The following is a 20341-nucleotide window of genomic DNA, read 5'->3' on the forward strand; positions in this document are numbered from 1 at the left end:
TTCAGTTGTTGTCATTTCCGGTTACTGGACAAAAATTCTTGACTGACATTACACTCTATTCATAGTCAATGGCATTTTTGGCTTAGCATTTCCGGAAATTTATCAAGCGGGTGAACAAGACGCTTCCTTATAAAAATTTAAGAAATATAATAATCTTCAGTCGTTGATAAACTTCAATATTTTGTGGGTATTAAATAATTTACCCAGTTTATTATAAAGAGAAAAATAATCATCTTTGTCGCTCAGTTTTTGATTTTATAAATTTGGTGAGTACTGCGCTTTTTCACTATTTTCTCCTGTAACAAATGCTTCTTGTCGTCGTCCATAAAATTTTCTCCTTTTTCCCTCTAATTTAAGTTGAAAAAGTAACAATAAACAACGCTTGTTCGTTTATATTTGCAATTAAAAGCGTTTCTATTGTTGAATACAGTTCATAGAAAGGTTAACATGTGAAATAATTTTTGTGGAGCAATATAGAGGGTCAATTTTTTTTCCACTGATTTTCATTTGACGTTGGTCACGATTTTAGTAGTACAACATCATGTAATAGGTAATCTGATGCTTTTAGTAATTTTGACTTTTTTTCGCGAAAAAAAACAATTTTATTGCAATTTTACTTCCATTTTATTACAATTTTACTTTGATTATAATTTTAGTTCGACTTTATTATTTTATTTTCGTCAAAATAATTCAAATTTTCTTTTTCAATTCGCCACTCAAAGTTTTTCCAAATATTTTTGGTTTGGGTTTAAAATTTTGTACTCTTCGATTTTTGTGTATTTTTTATATTTTTTCGATTATTTGAAAATTTTATTTAAAATAGGTTAGTCAGAAAATAAATTTTTGTAATCGCCTGTAACCAAAATAATGTAAATTTATTTAAAAAGGGGGGATTGATTTTCTTCTCCTTAACACTGAAAATAAAGAAAATATTCATTATTTTTGGGGTTTATGTTCTGCATTTGGGTAAATAATTGTAATTTAAAGTTACATGACGGTGTTTACTTTCAGCTTTGATTGTCAGACTTTGTGACTTCAATGCCGAAACCAATGCAATCATTTAAAGGCGAGTACAAAGACCCTGGATTCAAATTTCCCAATTAGTTTTCACTTGTGCTTTCGATAATGATGAAAAAAAATGCTAATAGTAAGAATAATGAAAATAGTAGTAAAAATAATAATAATGATAATAAAACCAATAACAATAAAAATAATAGTAAAAATACCTAGTAATCCTAGTAATGAAAACAATAATAGTTAAAACTGTATTTACTACATTTTTTACGATTTGCTATTATTTAGATACTTTTTTTTGCTACTTTTTTCCATGTTTGAGAATTTACACTAATTTAAATTTGTTAACAGTTGAAATAAAAAAATTTTAATGAAATTTTTTATAATCATTGAATTGATTTCAATATAAGTTTGATAACATTTTTTGAAAGAATTCAATTATTTTCATAAATAAGAAAAGTTTCACAGAAATTCAATCATTTAAAACAGGATTTTCCTAATATTTTTCGAAACAAATCAATTATTTAAATAGATTTTTATAAAATTCTTCGCAAGAATTCAATTATTTTTAAAAATAATAACATTTTTCGCAAGAATTCAATTACATTAAAAAATTTTAATAAAATTCTTTGTAAATTTCAATTATTTTCGGAATAATAAAATCCTTTGGAGGAATTCAATTATTTTCCAAAATTTTAATAAAATTCTTCGCAAAAATTCAATTATTTTCGAAAATTTTAATAAAATTTTTCTCAAAAATTCAATTGTTTTCTAAAATTTTAATAAAATTTTTCTCAAAAATTTAATTATTTTCGGAAATAATAAAATTATTTGCAGGAATTCAATTTTCTAAAATTTTAATAAAATTCTTTGCAGAATTAAATTATTTTCTAAAATTTTAATAAAATTCTTTGTAAAAATTCAATTTTTTCCAGAATAATAAAATTCTTTGCAGGAATTCAATTATTTTCTAAAATTTTAATAAAATTCTTCCCAAAAATTTAATTATTTTCAGAAATAATAATAAGATTCTTTACAGGAATTCAATTGTTTTCCAAAAATTTAATAAAATTCGTCACAAAAATTTAATTATTTTCCAAAATTTTAATAAAATTCTTTGCAAAATTTTATTTATAAATTTCAACAAAGAAATGATTGAATTTTGAAAAAATTACTTCTGTAATTTTTGGTAATAGTTAAATTTTAAAAATGCGTTGCATTGAAATCATTTGAAATATTTTAATTCCTAAATACAAAATAAATAGGTATTTAAATATTTATTTTTAAAAAATTATTCTATTTTTGAATGTAATTAAAATTATAAAAGAAATTGATTCGTCAAGTTTAATTTTTCGATAGCTACTTTTTTTACTACTTTTTTCTGTCTTTAGGCTACTTTTTGGCAGTTTTTAAAAATTAATTATCGACTACGAAGCCGGCAAATAATAAAAAAAATAATAGAAACAACAGAAAAACTACGATAATTGAGAAGCAAAGTCTCCACTTAGATTCCAAAAAATTAGAATAGAAATTGCCTCTTATTTTTGTTTTGTAGAAAAAGAAAATTAATGATTTATGTTTTTTTAGGCAATATGTACAATCGTGGAGTGAAGAGAGATTCCTTTGGAAATAGGAACTTCAATAATCGTGGAATGGGTGGTGGTGGCGGCGGAGGCGGTGGTGGTGGATCACGAGGTGGAAATATGGGAGGAGGTATGGGCGGCGGTATGGGAGGTGGAATGGGAGGCGGAATGGGTGGTATGGGCGGTGGAATGGGGGGTGGAAATATGGGTAGCGGAGTCAATCCTTGGGAAGGTGGAATGATGCCAGGACGTGGAATTCTTCCAACTCCAAATAATAATTTGTCTCTGGCTTCTCCGCAAGCTCAACTTGCCATCGCTAGCAATCTTCTTTCCAACATTCTACGCACCCAACAGGAATCGCAACCGCAGGTATTGTAATTCAGTTCTTTTCGCCTTTTCTCCTTTTTTTTCTTTTTTTTACAAAAAATTCGTTTTTAACATAAAGATTTTATCGCTCTGACATTAGAAGTTTAATTTAAAATTCTTGAATGTAATTAAAAATTCTCGTAGAACAATAGGAAAATAATTAAAAATAATTGTTTTTCAGAAGAAATTTAGTTCAATGAAATCTATTCTTGAAAGCCCAGAAAGTAATTAAATTGAATTGAAAATTCTTGAAGAACAATAGAGAAATTAATAAAAATAATTGATTTAAAGAAGAAGTTTAGTTCAAAAATCTAGAAAATAATTAAATTTTAGATAGGTTTCAGTTGTAATTTTGAGAATTAAATAATAATTTATGTTCAGTTTCATTGTTTTCAATTTATCGATAGTTGAGCAAGGAAACGGTGTTGGTAAAAAAAAAATAAAAATGCTATTATACTCTTAAATGTTCAGTTGACAATTTTTAATAACACATGTACCGTTCGTATTAAAAATTTGTTTAGAAAAGTAATTTTACTGCCAAGGTGCCGTCATTGTTGAGTTTGGGAAACAATTATGGCGGTCCAGGATCGAATTTCAATAATCAAGGAAACTATCAACAAGGACGTTACAGTGATCGTCCTTCTCGACACAACATGAAAAATCAACGCCCCCAGCCCTACAATAAGGTACGATTTGTTTTTCTTTTTCCTTTCATTTGAAACTATGGAAACAACATTGAAATTTTGAATTTAAAAACCAGTTAGCAGGTACAAATAGTTTTCTCCAACTTTTGTACTTTAAAATTAAAATTTCTGCAATACATTAGGTATTTTGATAAAATTGTGAAGGAAAAAAAAATACAAAAACAAGTCTTCATTTTAATTTCATTATTCCGAAATTCGACCGAGCAGTATTTACAAGTTTTTTCTTCAACGAGAATATTCTAGCTCAATGTCTCTCTTTATTTTTCAAATCTATTTTGGATTGACTACTGGTTTTTCAACACGTGTTTATTTGTCATCGTAGATAAGCAAAAATTCATTGTCATCAATATTTTGATGTTTTTCGATTGTGTTGTTTACGAGAGGACAAGAATTTGGGGGTGAAATTTATTTTTACCATTGTTCACTCGTTTAATTTCGTTTTTTGCAAAATGGACAAAAAGAAAAGAAAGAAAAAAAATATTTTTATATTTTCGGTAATATAAAGCTTTTGTAGAGACATCGGAGCTTTTTCTCAAAAATGATGTGAAAAGCTTTTTTTTTATTATAAGAAATGAATTTTAAAATCTTTTTTCTTGCGTAAAAAGGTACAATGAAATATTTCGTGTACGATCTTACGCCTTTTTTTGTAAAATGTTTTTAATCTAATTTTTGTATAATTTTATCTGCACTACACAATTTAGCATGGAAGTAGAAACTTTTTGCAGGAAATTCTCTCATTTTTTCGAAAGCAAACCCACAACTGCTCTGTGGAAGTTTCTCTGCACCTTTAAAAAAAAAAAAATAATGGAAAAATTATTTATTTCACAAACCTTTTTTCTCCCTTCCTTTTTGGCAAATTTTACAAAAACAAATCAATTGTTTTTCTCACCAAAAAAAAATAGTTTTTTCTCTCTCCAATGAACTTTTTTAACGAAAAGTATGAAAAATAATTTTTTATTAAAGAAAAACCAATTTATAATTCCCAATATTTTTCTGTGATTCTACAAGAATCAATATTCAATTCAAGGAGAATCACAGTTTATTCTTCCGTTAGAAACTATTTTCTCATGATGAAAAAAAAACGTTGGTCAATTTTTGTTGACACGACGAAAAAAATGAATTCTAATTAGATGGGCAATCGAGCCCGTGACGGAGCCACTGGGCGACGCGGCCCTTCCGCACAACACTCTCGTGCATCCGGGAATCAACGTCTCAATGGCAGTCAAAATCAACATCGCAACGATAAATCTTCTAAAGCAAATGCTGCCTCTAAACAAAATCAGGCCGCCAAAAAGGAACAGCAGGGAGATAAGAGCAATAAGGCCTCTGATAAGACCAAAGAAAAGGCAGAAACATCTGTCGTCGAAAGGTAAGCCTCTCCTGGTTGATTGCGCATAGCTTCTTCAAAAAAAAACGAAAAAAATTTTAAACTATTATTAAACAAAAAACAAATACGATAACAAAATAATAACTATTCGTAAGTCTCAATTTTCTTCACAAATCAATTGAGACAATATTTCTTCAATTATTTTATTCTTTAAAAAAAAAACTACAAAAAGAGGGCAAATTTTTTACAAATGAGCTTTTCTTTTAAAGCTCCCTTAATTTTTTTGCAACAAGACAAGTTTTCCTGAAAAGGAAAAATCGATATTTTTTCTCTCACACCCCCCGTCAATCCAATTTGTTTCATATTCGTCTCATTATAGTCTCTCGAATGACTTATCCATGAGTTTAAAAAATTTAACTGTTTTTTTAATTAAAAAAACAAATGCGATTTGAAATAGTAAATTTTACATTTTTAAAACACAAAAATCTGCAATATTTTCCTCGAGATTAAGTGAAGAAAAAAGAAAAATTTGGACATAAAATGTTTTCAATTTCTTCTTCTTTTTATATGGTTGTATTCAGCTTCTTTGAGAAAAGAAAATCAATCATCATTAATTATTCTACGGAAGCTATTTGTTTTCAATCAAAAATTGTGATATGTTCTACATTTTTATTCGAGATTTGTATATATTAATATATATACAAGATATTAACTATTTTTTTTTTCATTTTGATAATATGGATGGAAATTAAATAACAACGACAACGATAATTCTGTTTTACCCTTGATTTTTTTTTCGTAAATTACTTTTTTACTTCATGGTTTTTTTTTGTTAATTTTTTTTTTTTTGTTTAAATTTTAATTCCTGGTGAAATTTTTTCATTTCTTTCTTTTATAGTTGAGAATTTTAATTCCCGGTGAAAATTTTTCTATTTGTTAAAAATTTTAATGTCTGGAGAAAGTTTTTTATTTCTTTTTTTACAATTAAGAATTTAAGTTCCCGGTGAGTTTTTCTTTTTCTTTGTTTTATATTTAAGAACTGGCTTTGCACTCATCTGCTAAAATCTACTATTTATTACTTTTTTTTAGATTTGTGACAATAAATGGTAATTTTTAATTTTTTTTAGAATTTATATTACTTTAAATCCGCTAATAATTGAAATAATAAAATTATTCTTAAAAAATTTAATAAAATTCTTTAAAACTAGGTATTCAATTATTTAAAATACAATTTTCATAAAATGTTTTGAGAGAAATTAATTATTTAAAAAAAAATATATAAAAAATTGTTGAAAATAATTGAATTGTTTAGAAGAACTTTTTTTTAATTTATTGAAAACTATTCAATAGATGGAATTTTTTTAAATAATTGAATTTTTTCAAGGAATTTAATTTAAATTGCAATGAAAATAATTGAACTTTTCGTAGAATTTTATTAAAAATTTAAAAAAAATAATTGAATTAATTCCTGGAGAAAATTTTTTATTTCTTTATTTAAAGTTAAGAATTTTAATTCCTGATACAAATTTTTTTTGCAGTTTAGAATTTTAATTCCTATGGTGCAAATCTTTCTATTATTTTATAGAATAAAATTTTTTTTCAAGAATTCAATTATTTTCTCAAATAATTAAATTCTTCGCTGAAATTCAATTATTATTTTAATAAAATTCTTAACAATTCAATTAGTTTTTAAAACTTTTAATAAAATTCTACGAAGAATTGAATTATTATCAGTCAATTATTTTTAATGTCTACTATTTTTAATAAAATTTCAAAAAAATTGAATTCTTTAAAAACAAATGTTAAAAAAATTCTTCGCAAAAATTCAATTATTTGAAGTACAATTTTCATAAAATGTTTTGAGAGAATTTAATTATTAAAAAAAATATATAAAAAATTGTTGAAAATAATTAAATTGTTTAGAATAACTTTTTTTTCATTTATTGAAAACTATTCAATTTATGGAATTCTTTTAAATAATTAAATTTTTTCAAGGAATTTTATTTAAATTGCAATGAGAATAATTGAATTCTTCAAAGAGTTTTTTAAAAATTTTTTTAAATAATTGAAATTTTAAGAATTTTATTAAAATAATATTGAAAATAATTGAATTTTATCGAAGAATTTTCCTTATTCAGGAAAATAATTGAATTTTTTGGGAAAATTTCTTACAATTTTTGAAAATAATTAAATTATTCCAAAGAATTCAATTATTTTTATAAATTGTAATAATTTAAATTCTTTGCAGGATTTCAATTATTTTTAATACAATTTTAAATAAATTCCTCGAAAATTGCAATTATTTTTAAAAATTTTATTAAAATTGATTGAAGATTATTAAATTTATGTAAACAAATTAAAAAGATTAAAATAAATTTCCTGTTAATTGGAAATTTTTGTCAAATTTAATTGAATTAATTTTCATATTTTAATGAATTTTTTTTTCTCTTTGAAAAATTATTTTCAAATATAATCGTATTTTTGAAGAATTCTAACAAATCATTTGGAAAATAATTTACCTCTAAAAAAAGGGAACTGGATTTTTTAGTCGATTTAACTTTTTTTCAAAAATTAATTATCGAGTGCGAAGTCTAAGAATTTTAATTTTAATTCCCGGTGAAAAATTTTGCATATTTTTTTTTATTTTGTAGTCAAGGATTTTAATTCCTGGTGAAAATTTTTTCATTGTGACTCGAGAGTTTTTAATAATAAATTTTAGTTTTATGGGGAAGATAAAATTTTATTTTATATTCTTACTATCAGGTGAATGATAAATGTTAAACTTTACTTTTGAAATATCTGCGCTTTGGAAAAATTATTTTCTTTTTAAAAAAAAGTTTCAGTGACAGGTTAAGAGTTAGTCAGAAAGCCAAACTTATGTTCGGCTTGTTTTTTTCTTCTATTTTAGAGATAATTTTATTCTATTTTAGAGTACATAATACTATTATTAGTATTATTGTACGATATTTTGTTCCATAAAAATTCTGGAATTACTTCGATCACAATGATGTAATTGTTACAGTGATTTTTTGTGTTAATTATAGTAATAAAAATTACAAGTAGAGAGTAAATATTTTTGATTTTATTTTTATTTATTTTTGTAAATCATGTTTATATTTTATTATATTTATATTTATTTTATTTTATTTATATTTATTTATATTTTATTATATTTGCTATATTTGGAAAATTTTTTTAAAACATTTTCTTTATTCTTTGGGGAAATAATTTTTTTAATGTGAATTTATGGAAATTTTTTACAAAAGATGGTATTTTTTCCGCGATTGGAAAAAAATAAATTTTTTCTTTAGTCTCTTGAGAAATTATCTCTCGTTTTCTTTTTCTATTTAAATTAAATATTAGAGCATTTTTTAAATATATTTTATTGACATAAATTATTAATAAAAATTGAAATTAATAAAAATATTAAAATTTAAAATTAATAAAAATAGTGAAAATTAAAAATATTAATGAATAAAATTAATAAAAATAAATATTACATTTTATATTATTAATACATTAACATTTTTATATTACTGTACATTAAAAAAGTTAATATTATATTAATTTTTATTTTCTAGATAAATAATTCTAAATTAATTCGAGATTGATTTTTAAGAACATCATTATTTTTTGTTTTTAATTAAAAAAGAAGTGTTTTGGTATGAAAATATAATTTTCATAAAACTTCTTTGCAATATTTAATTTTTTTCTAACATTTCGTTTTGTTTTCCTTTTTCTTGTGTCAAAATAATTTTGAATTTAAAAAAAAATCTAGTCAAGATAATGAGGAGACTGCAGAAAATCAGAAACGCGATTGGAGCCAAGAGCGAAAGGAAGGTGAATCGAGTGAGAATAATGAAGATGAATCCAAGGATGCATCAAAGGCGACTGATGATAATGAATCGAAGGAAAATAAGGATGTCGATTCAAAGGATGATATTAAAAAGGAATCCGACGATAAAAAGGATTCAAATAAAACGCCCGTGAAAAAATCAGAAGCAAGACATGCTGAGAGTCGTTACTCAGAAGTTCCCATGAATCAAATGTTCTGTCATGTTTGCAACAAACATATGTGGGATGGATCGGTAATATATTTTTATTGTTAAAACTGTAGTTTTGTTTTTTTAATTTCTAAATTAAAATTAAAATTTTTAATATAATAGTTTCTAAATAAAAATCAATTTTTTTTCTAATTATAACAAATTTTTCCTTTCTTTTTTGACAGTCATTCGAAAATCATCTCCGAGGACGTGCGCATAAATTAATGATGGAGAAACTTGATGAATCTTATAAACTGAAAGTTGATTTGATGAGACACGATTTGCGTGTAACTGAGGAACAACGCGAACTTAGCTTGACTAACTCAAAACGTCGTGGAAGAAAGGTAAGCATTTCTTTTTTAATTTACTAAATTAAATTTAAAATTTAAGTTTCAACTTCTTAATTATTTTTTAATTTTGAAAGAATTACAATTGAAATTTTTAAAAATTTGCATTACAGAACATTTGACATTGAAATTTATTATATTTTAATTCCTGTGGAAAAATAAATAACAAGTATTTAAATATTTGTTTACAAAAATTATTAAAGTTTTGAATAATTGAATTTAGAAATTAGTGGAAAAAATGAGGGAAAAAGTCAGAAATTCAATTATTTTCAAAAATTGTAAGAAAATTTTTTCTCCAAAAATTCAATTATTTTCCAAAATAATGAAATTATTCGCAGGAATTCAAATATTTTTAATACAATTTTAAATAAATTCTTCGAAAAATGCAATTATTTAAAAAATTGTTATTAAAATTGTTTGAAGATTGTCAAATTTCTGTAGACAAATTATAAAAAGATTAAATTAAATTTCCTGTTAATTGGAAATTTTTGTCAAATTTATTATTTTCATATTTTAATTAATTTTCTTTTTTCTCTTTGAAATAGGGTAACTGTACCAATTGTCGAGGGTTTTAGGCAACATGTGACTTTGACATTTTTTTTCTCGGAAGTAAATGCACTTTAAAATTTGATTTTTGTATATTTGGACGAAGGATCTAATAATGTTTAATATTCATATTTATTTTTTTAATATAAACTAAATTGTTAAGCAAAAAATATATTTAAAAGTCAATCGAGCAAAAGCACCATTTGTCGATGGTCTTGTGCTAATTTCTCGAGGGTCTGTTCCAATTGTCGAGGGTATGACATTTTTAAACATATAACCCAATATAACCTAACAATTAACCTGTACAGATATTAGAAAATCGAGTAGATATTTATTTTTTCGATAAAAATATTATAGAACATTACCAGAAAACAAATATATTTATTTAACTATAATTGAATAATTTATAATATCGATATAAAACATTTTTATAGTAGATGATACAGGACAGAAAATTACTTAACTGTTTTTTAAACTTTTATAAATATAAGTTAATTAAATTTAATCAATTTTGTTAATCAGACATTAATTGAAAAAATAAATTAATTTAAGTCACATTAAATTTGTAAACGAATAAAATAAACTTTTATTACGAACTGTAAATATAATGGTTAATTATAATTAAACTATAGTACAAAATTTTTTAGTTTTAAATAATGCATTTTTTTATTAATTTTTTTTCGGTCTTTTTTCCTCGTTTTTTTGGTTGATTATTTTCTGTTGGTTGTAAATTTTTTGAGCATTTTTTTTCTTTTTCTCTGTACCTATAAATGTTTGGCATTTATGTTTGACGTTTAGTAAATAAACACTTAACCATCGATAAATGGTGCATCAGCGAAAAAAGTGACTACCCCAATTTTCGAGTCATTTCCTCGAAAAATGGAACTGTCAAAAAAAAGGAACCAAATACCGATGATTTGCTTTTAAAAAATATTAAATATTTTTTTTTTTTAACAAAAAAACATGCATACAAAATTAATTTGGTTCTTGTACAAAATTATAATAATAATTTTGTACACAAAAAGTCATTATAAATACGTTTAATTTGCATTTCTAAAAATCTGTTCCAATCAACCTGAAGTATTAAGAAAATGGAGATTCGAGTAAATTTCACAGCAGTGAATTATAATATTAATTAAATAATTATTTTAGTAGAATCGCTACGAAATTTGTATATATAAATATACAGTTGAAAATACAAAGATTATTTAGAAATTTTTTTTGTTCTTAAATATTATATATTATACTATTTATCTAAAAAAGAAAATTATTATCCTCGACAATTGGAGCACCCTCGGCAATTGGTGCAGTTACCCTATTAAATATAATCGTATTTTTAAAGGAATATTTATTTAACAAAATCATTGAACTTTTGAATAACTGAATTCAGAAATTATTAAAAAAAAAAATTATGGAAAAGGTCATAAATTCAATTATTTTCGAATATTTTAATTTAATATAAAATATTATTTTGAAAATAATTATAATTATTTCTGATAGTTAAAAAATAATGTGTTCTGATTATTTTTGGCCCTCAGGTTGGAATTGATTTAAATGTACGAGAATATTGTACCATGTGCGATTTGAATTTCTTTGGAACATTGTCAAGTCATCGTAAGAGCGAGAAACATCAACAACTGAAAACTTTCCTTCATCCACGTTGTTTAGCCTGCGTCAAGGAATTCCCATCTCGCATTGAATATGATGAACATTGTCTCACACCCCAGCACATGAAGAATGCTGTTAATAGTGAAGAACAACGAAGAAGTAATAAGAAGAAGGGTAATTTTCTACCGCGGTTTTGTAATTTTTAACCCTTTGATTGTCATTATAAATTACATCAAAGGGCTAAAAACAATTTTTTTAGTAAAGTTTTAATGTAGTGTAAATATATATATATATATTTTTATAAAACAGTTTTATGGAAATGTTGTTTACTTTGCAGATAAACTCGCAAAGGGAGAAAACGAAGTTCGTACCGCTGAAGAAGAAGACAAAGATATTGGAACTGAATCAAAGAACGATAAGCTCGATGAGACATTGGACAGTTCGGAGTATATTACCGACATTGATGAGACTACTAAGGAAAATATTGTCAGTTTGAAGCCACCATCTTATAAATATTGCCGTCAAAAGCAAGTTTCAGTCGGTGAGTGAATTTTTAAAGGCTTTTTTATTATAAAACTTTTTTAGGCTTGCCACGAAAAATTTATTTTTGTTTTTCCCTGATTTGCAGAGAAAATTTTGATTTTTTCCCTTATCCTAAAAAATATTCTGATATACTCTAAAAATTATTAGATACTAAAAAAAATATTCTATTACATTTATTTACGATTTTTTTTTTAATTGTAAAATTCGAAAACATCAATAACTTCATTAGTCATTATTATTTTTCGATAGGAATTAAGATTATCAAAAATTTTAACTTCAAATCTTTTTGAAATTTTCTAAATAAATAAATAATTAAAGTTGACCGAGTGATAAAATATTGTACTGTAACTTTTTCAAAATTATTTTCATAATTTTAATTCAATTCTATTTTCTACAATTTTTAACTAAAATTCTTCTTTAAATCAATTATTTTTAATAATTTTTGAAAAAGTTCTTTGAGAATTTTTAAATTCATTCGTTTACAATTCAATTTTACGAAATTTCATCGATTACTCGAAAATTCTTCAATTATATATTAGAAAATATGAACTTTAAATAATTTCAACGAAAATTCAATTAAACTTTTTCAGAAAAATCAATTCTACAGAATTGTTAGTTAAAATTATGAAAAATTGAAATTTGATTAAAAATAATTGAAATTCTGCGATGATGATTATTATTATTTATGAAAATAATTGAATCTTTGTAGAAAATGTTATTATTTATGAAAAGAATGGAATTGTTGGTAAGAAATTTATAAAAATTCATTTCTAAGTCAATTTTTATTAAAAGAAATTCTACGAAATTCAATCTTTTTAATACAAAAATAAATAATTTATTGAATAATTGAATGTTTCTTAAAACTGCATTCTTATAAAGAATTTTATCTTTATTATTTATTTAAATTTTAAATAATTGAAATCTTTCAACGAATTTGAATAAAATTTTTAATAATTGCATTTTTCGAGGAATTTGGTTAAAATGATATTAAAAATAATTGAAATTCTGTAATAAGTTTTATTATTTATGAAAATAATTGAATTATTGCCAAGAAATTTAGAAAAAAAATTTGTAAATAATTCAATTCCTGTGAAATTTGTATTATTTATAAAAATAATTAAATGTTTGCCTCAAAATTTTTTTTAAATAATTGAATTCTTTTGAAAAAGTTTATTAAAATAGTAGATATTGAAAAAAAATTGAATTGAGGAAATTTTTTGAAAATAATTGAAATTTAGTCAAGAATTTTATTGAAATTTTTAAAAATAATTCAATTTTACAGAAGAATTTTATTAAAAAATTTTTTAAATAATTGAATTTCGGAGATGAATTTGATTATTTATAAAGATAATTGAAAATTTGACTAGAATTTTTTTTAATTATTGAACATAATTGAACTTCTGCGAAGAATTTTATTACTTTTGAAAATAATCGAATTTCGACAATAATTTCTATAATTTTCAAAATTCAATTGTTATTAGTGTTTTTAACTAAAATTCTTTTATAAATCTATTATTTTTAATAATAAATTAAAATATATATTAAAAAATTGAACTAATTTCAGAAGAATAAGAATTTTAATTTTAATTTATTAAAATTTTTTAAAAATCCAAGTTCTTTAAAATTTCTAATTAAATTCATTAAAAATTCATAATTTTCTTATGGATTTTAAAAATTGAACTGTACTTTTAAAAGATTTTTTCAAAATTCAATTATTTATAATACAAATTTTACTAAATTTCAATTGTTTGGAGATTTTTTTCTATTGTATATAATTGAAAAACTGTTATCTTTCAAAAGTTATCTTAGAATATTTTATATAAATAATTAATTTTACCAATTTCTTTATTATAATTTTTGAAAATATTATACCTTAATAATTTTTAAAAAAATACGTACAGATATTGTTACAATTATTATAAAAAATTGACGTTTTTGTTTTTATTAAAATAAAATAATTGAATTCTCGAAGAACAATAGGAAAATTATATTGAAAATAATTAATTTAGAGAAGAAGTTTAGTTCAAAATTCTAGAAAATAATTGAAGTTTGGAAGTAATTTTTTTTATAAATTACTAAATTTCATCAGTTTTTAAATTGAATTTTCTTTATTCCCCGTGGAAGAACAAATAAATATTTAAATATTTATTGAGTAAAATTATTGAATTTTTGAATAATTGAATTTAAAAATCGGTGAAAGGGAAAAATCAAGGAAATACAAAATAACATTTTTGTGACAATACTGAATTAAATAAACGAATTTTTCCTACTGTTTTTGTATTTCGTCTAAAGAGATTTTTTTGCGTTTTAATTAAAGTCGATCCGAGGCTTGCAAATAGGTTTTAAAAACAAATTTTTTTATAATTTTTAACTCGTTTTATTAAAATCGTTTCTTTACACAAACAAACTTTCGAATACAAATACTTTTAGTATAATAATTTACAAAATGGTGGGACAATTTTTAGAATATTTTCATAATTATAATTATAATTTACAATTATAATTATAGAAATTTTTACAAACTTACAGTATTATGTCATATTTATTTATATAATGTCATATTTTGCATCGATAACTTTTTCCATTTACGGATCGATATTCAATGGATTTGACACTTGAAAGTATTGCGTCTGTTGAAATACTTCGGTTCGTAGGGAAGTTTTAATTTTATTCCGAAGTAGATTTAATGTTATTAAAGTATCGGTGGGCACTTGTTGTGTCTCGAAGAATGATATTAAAGTTTCCAGTGATTCTTTTGCTGTGTGATTGTTAACTTTTTCCTGATTTACATTCCCAATGTGTTGCTCTTCATCGCGTTTTGTTTGCAGGACAATTTCGATGATCTCCTCGTCAGAGAGATTGTACATTGCTCTATTATCCTTTTCCATTAGTTTCTCAACGTCCTTCGCGTCAACTTGCTCGTAACCCTTAATTTGCACGAGTAGTTTGACTAGATCCAAAATTGCCATTGAATCGTCCTGTTCGAAATGAACGAATTTTTTCTCGTGCCACAAACGTTCCCAGATGCGTTTTATTCCCATTATTGAGACATCGGACCATGCGTCCGCCAACCAGAAGATGACGTCCTTGATTGTTATGTTGTAGAGACGTTGCATTATGTCCACATTGTCATGTTGATGCTCGAGGAGTGAGAGAAGCATTCGATAGCGATAGCGCATTTTTAGATCTCTCATTATTTCTTGATTTATTCTTCGAGTTATTGATTGAACGTTTATGTTTAAAAGTGTCGAGCGAATGTTTCCGTAGCGTAATTTTTCCTCTGAGGCGTGAAGTGGAGCGTTGTCGACGATTAAAATCGCCTTTTGTGGTATGTCCTTTTCGTGAAGGAATCTCGTGACACGGGGAACGAATTCATTGTCGAACCAGGTTTGATAGACACTTGTGTCGACCCAGGCACTTTTTTGATATTGATAAATAAGTGGCAGGTTTGTTGGTTTTATGTTTGTTAGTGATTTTGGTTTGTATTGTTTATCGACGACGAGAAGGGGAAATTTGAGTGTTCCGGATGCATTTGTACAGATGAATATTGTCACTCGATTGGTTGTTATATCGAAGTTTGGAATATTTATTTTCGATTGGTATATTAGATCATTTGTTGGGAGCATTTTGTAGTAAAGTCCCGTTTCACAGCAAGTGAATATTTGATCGTGACTTATATTTTCGTCTTTGATTAGTTTCTTAAAGTACATGTCGAATACTTCTTCATTTGTTGGGGCAAGAGTCGCTCGATTCACTATTGGTAGTTGGAGAATTCCGTATTTTTTCCGCCAGGAATTTAGCCAATTTTTATTTAGAATCCCGTCAGTTGCATACTCTTGGGAGAGTAATTGTGCTTTCTTTTTTATCATCGCTTGATTTATTGATAATTTTTTATTGATACCGTGCGAGTACCATTTGTAGAGTTCCTCTTCGATTTTTTCACTTATTTCCAACGTTATTGTGTTCTCTGCTTCTGAACTCGTACTGGTCGTACTTTTATTGTCGTAATCTTCCATTTTTATTTCCGTTTCTTTTTTTTCTTATTTTCCTTTATCTTCTTATCCCTCCTTTACCTAGAAATAAATAAAAATAAATAAAAAATTTAAACCTATTTGAAAAAAAAAAAATTATTTACAAAAATTTTAAATAAAATCCTTCGCAAGAATTCAAATATTTTTACAAGTAATACAATTTTTCACATCAATTGAATTATTTAAAAAAAAAATAAAATTCGTTGTAAGAATTCAATTATTATCATCAATAATAAAATTTTTCCTAGGATTTAAATTATTTTTAATACAATTTTAAAAGAATTCCTCGAAAAATGTAATTATTTTCAGAAATTCTTTGCAAGAATTCAATTACATTTCACAAATAATAAAAACTCTTTGCTGAAATTAAAATATTTTTAAAATCTACTACTTTTATCAAATTCCTCAAATGAATTCAATCATTATTTAAAAAAAAAATTAGTAAAATTCGTTGCAAGAATTCAATTATTTTCAAAAATAATAATATTTTTTACAGGATTTCAATTATTTAAAAAAAAATTTAATAAAAATTCATTGCCAGACTTCAATTATTTTCCAAAGTAGATAATAAAATTCTTCACAAGATTTCAATTATTTTTAATACGATTTTCAGTAAATTCTTAAAAAAATGTAATTAATTTGAAAAATTTTATTAAAATTCTTCGAAAGAAATAAATTAACAATTATCAATTATTTTTAATAATTTATGCAAAATTTTTCTAGAGAATTTTCAAGTACATTTGTTTACAATTCAATTTTACGAAATTTAATTTAATTTAAATTATTCGAAAATTCTTCAATTAAATATTTAGAAAATAAGAACTTGAAATAATTTCAAAAAAAAGAAATTAAACTTTTTCAAAATTTAATTATTTCTAAAAATTCATGCGATAATGCTCTTAATATTCAATTATTATCTAAAATTCTAACTGAAATTCAATTTGAAATCAATTTTTACTAGCCAAAATTTTACAAGAATTCAATAATAAATACGAAAATAAATAATAATTTATTAATTAAATGAATTTTTTTCAAAATTGAATTCTTATAAAGAATTCGAGTAAAATTGTATTAAAAATAATTGAAATTATATTATGAGTTTTCTTACTTATGAAAATAATTGAATCACTGTAAAAAATTTTATTGTTTATGAAAATAATTGAATTCCTAAAAGGATTTTAATATTTATGAAAATAATGGAATTTTTGCGAAGAATTTTATTGAAATTTTGGGAAAATAATTTAATTTCTGTGACGAATTACATTATTTACGAAATTAATTGAATTTTTGAAAAGAATTTTATGAAAATTTTAGAAAATATTTAAATTTTTATGAACAACTTTATTATGTTTGAAAATAATTGAATTTTTGTGAACAATTTTATTTTATTACTATTAAAATATTTCAAAAATCTAAATGCTTTACATTTTTTTTATTAAATTCATTAAAAATTGAAATTAAAACTTTTTCAAGTTCATTTATTTATGAAAATTGTAAACACAACTCTTTTAAAATAGAATTAATTTTGAAATATCTAAATAAAATTATTCATTAAATAATTTATAAGTAGGTAATAATTTTTTAATATAGTTCTTGAAGAATTAAGTTATAAATTAATTGAATCAATTTAGTTAATTAATCTTTAACGTCCGAGATCTTTTATAAAAAAAGGCAAATAAAACAAAAACATTCGAATGAATAAAAATATTCATTTACTCCAAAATTTAGAAATCTAAATGATTTTCTCTTCAATCAATTTAATTAATTATTATGAAAGTTAAAATATTTCAAGTATAGATTAAATTAAGTGTTATTCAACAAAAACAGTGAGGCTAGTTGAAATTAAAACAAATAAGTTTTCAATTTAAAGCTTGTGTTATAAACATTGTTTACTTACTTTCTTTAAGGTGAAGGAAATTTCCCCATTCGAAGAGAAACTATTTTCGAATAAAAACTTCTTTGAAACTTTATTTACGTTCGTTAAAATAGTTTTTAAGTGACAGATCTTTTCGTTATTTTGACCGGAAAAAAAGGAAAAATTCACTTATTTGGAGGTTAGGTAGACGACGCTTTTTGACGACAACTTGAGCGGAAATGAACAGTTCGATAATAAAGCGGACGTAGATGGCGGTAGTGTTTTATCGCGGGGGAAATTCAAACTAATTTAAAAAATACGATTTTTTTTAATAATTTATTTTTCTTTTTTTTGCAGGAAAATCTCTGGTGAAAGAAGTTCAAGGATTCTTCTGCGAGAAATGTCGTCGCTTTATGCTTTCGCCCGAGGATTTAGCCTCTCATTTGCGAACAATTACTCACTATCGTAATTTCATTCAGGAAGTGAAGTCATTGACAGCTGCCGCGAACGCTGAGGTTGAAAAGAAAATCAAACAGGAATCAGAGGTTGGAATTTTTATTTTATTTCCAGGTTTTGCACTCATCTATTAAATTAATCTAGTATTTACTTTTTTTTCGATTTGTTATTACTTTTTTTTATTTGTGACACGAAAAGCTATTTTTTCTTTTAGATTTTGCACTTTAAATCCATTAATAGTCAAAATTGTGTAAAGAAAATTATTATCAACTCTTGAAGCACTTTTTTCTACTGTTTTAAAATTCATTACCGAGTGCGAAGCCTGTATTTCATAATTTTAACTATAAAATTATAAAATTAAAATTATTCCTTAATTTCAAAGGCGGCCGAAGAGAAATCAGTCGATGAGGCAGAAGACAACGAGGGAAATTGGAAGCGTCGTAAAATTGCTCACTCCGACGACGATGAGAATGCAGAGAATGCAGAGAATAATCAATCGTGCACCGATGGCAATACCGATGGAGATGATGATAAAGCAGAAGCGAAAAATGAAACCGGCGACAAATATGATCCAATGGATGCGGAAAATGAATCAGAGAACGAAGAGGAGGAGAATGCGAATGATAATGCCGAAGGTGGAGAGGAGAATGCTCAGGGCGAGCAGGACGGAGACGAGCAAAAAAAGAATGATGACGACCAAAAAAATAAAGACGATAAAGTTGAATGGAGCGATGGGGAAAATGAATTTGAACCCGAGGTTGGTAATTTGATGGACGAAAGTACCGATGGTGGTAAATCAGAGAAAGTTGAAGCACCAAAGTCAACCGCTGCTGTCAGAGGTCGTCCATCACCACGTCCAAGGGGTCAACGAGCGCGAAGATCACGCCGATAAAAAATTGAAAATACATGAAAAAAAAATTAACGCTATTTCAAACACCACTTTTTAAAAAAATTTTTTTTAATAGCTTTCGAAATAGTAATTTTTCTAAAATATCTTCTCATGGCAATTTTTCGAATTAATTAACTATAATTCGTAGCAATTTTAGTACAAATTGTACAAATTGTATTTCATTCTCTTTTTTTTTTTTGATTCATTTGATGTCGCGTATATGTCATTAATAATTTTTTCCGGAATTGTGAAAAAGAGCATGATTCAATTAATGTTTACTGAAATTTTATTTTCAGTGATATGTACCATCGATAAAAGGAATTCAAAGACATTCGAGAATTTATATAGAAAATAACGTTTTAGTTTTTCCGTTTTAAAGAAGACAAAGAAACATGATTCTCGTGTGTTTATTTAAAAAAGAAGGCACATTTTATCCAAATAGACAAAAAAAAATTAATTCTCTACAAAAATTTCGTTGTCATAATATTTGACTTGCATTTTGTGTTTTTAAATTAGATGAATTGGATTCTTTTTTGTAATTATCAATTGTGTATGTTAAAAATGCAACTTCTATATGCATAGTCTAAAATATGAAAGTTCTCGAAAAAAAAGTTTCAGTCATGTGTGTCAAATATATTAAATAGCTAGGTACATAATTAATGGTATGTACATTTTATTCAGAAAACTGGAGTAAGCTTGAAGTAAGATAAAAAGTCAGTCTTTTAATCAGTAAGAATTACAAATAGATTACATTTTTCATTCCAGTAATACATATTTGTGTTTATAATCTTTCAATACATATGTAGCAATAAATAAATAAATCGTACTGAAAACATTTATTCTTCTATTTCTTTAATAAATATCAATTTACCTGACAAAATGTTAAAAATTTTTCGAAATAAAATTTCACGAATGAATTCAATTGTTTTCAAACATTGCAAATTCCTCGACAGAATCTAATTATTTAAGAAATTGGTTAATGAAAAAAGTTTTTCAATAGAATTAAATTATTTAAAAAAAAATGTTAAT

The 20341-nt window shown here is 24.3% G+C and overlaps 2 protein-coding genes across 5 annotated transcripts; one reads left to right on the forward strand and one right to left on the reverse strand.

The window, feature by feature from the left end:
- The first annotated feature begins 81 nt into the window (after window positions 1-81).
- On the forward strand, window positions 82-20147 carry LOC122507157 (zinc finger protein on ecdysone puffs). Of its 4 annotated transcripts, none has more exons than XM_043619721.1 (11): window positions 82-266; window positions 1012-1066; window positions 2602-2966; window positions 3485-3649; window positions 4798-5036; window positions 8773-9082; window positions 9223-9381; window positions 11469-11712; window positions 11876-12079; window positions 18325-18512; window positions 18806-20147. In XM_043619721.1, the coding sequence occupies exons 2-11, from the start codon at window positions 1039-1041 to the stop codon at window positions 19313-19315; spliced, it is 2412 nt and encodes an 803-aa protein (XP_043475656.1). In that variant the 5' UTR covers window positions 82-266; window positions 1012-1038; the 3' UTR covers window positions 19316-20147. The 4 variants fall into 4 exon arrangements, with proteins under 4 accessions (XP_043475656.1, XP_043475658.1, XP_043475659.1 ...); XM_043619723.1 differs by having other exon boundaries at window positions 11469-11697; XM_043619724.1 differs by having other exon boundaries at window positions 3506-3649.
- On the reverse strand, window positions 14463-18213 carry LOC122507158 (jerky protein homolog-like). The gene is made up of 2 exons (XM_043619726.1): window positions 18010-18213; window positions 14463-16154 (listed from the first exon to the last, which is right to left on the reverse strand). The coding sequence occupies exon 2, from the start codon at window positions 16095-16097 to the stop codon at window positions 14667-14669; it is 1431 nt and encodes a 476-aa protein (XP_043475661.1). The 5' UTR covers window positions 16098-16154; window positions 18010-18213; the 3' UTR covers window positions 14463-14666.
- Window positions 20148-20341: the final 194 nt, after the last annotated feature.

The sequence above is a fragment of the Leptopilina heterotoma genome, unplaced genomic scaffold, assembly GCF_015476425.1.
Source record: "Leptopilina heterotoma isolate Lh14 unplaced genomic scaffold, ASM1547642v1 Lhet_45, whole genome shotgun sequence".
In the NCBI taxonomy this organism is placed as follows: domain Eukaryota; kingdom Metazoa; phylum Arthropoda; class Insecta; order Hymenoptera; family Figitidae; genus Leptopilina; species Leptopilina heterotoma.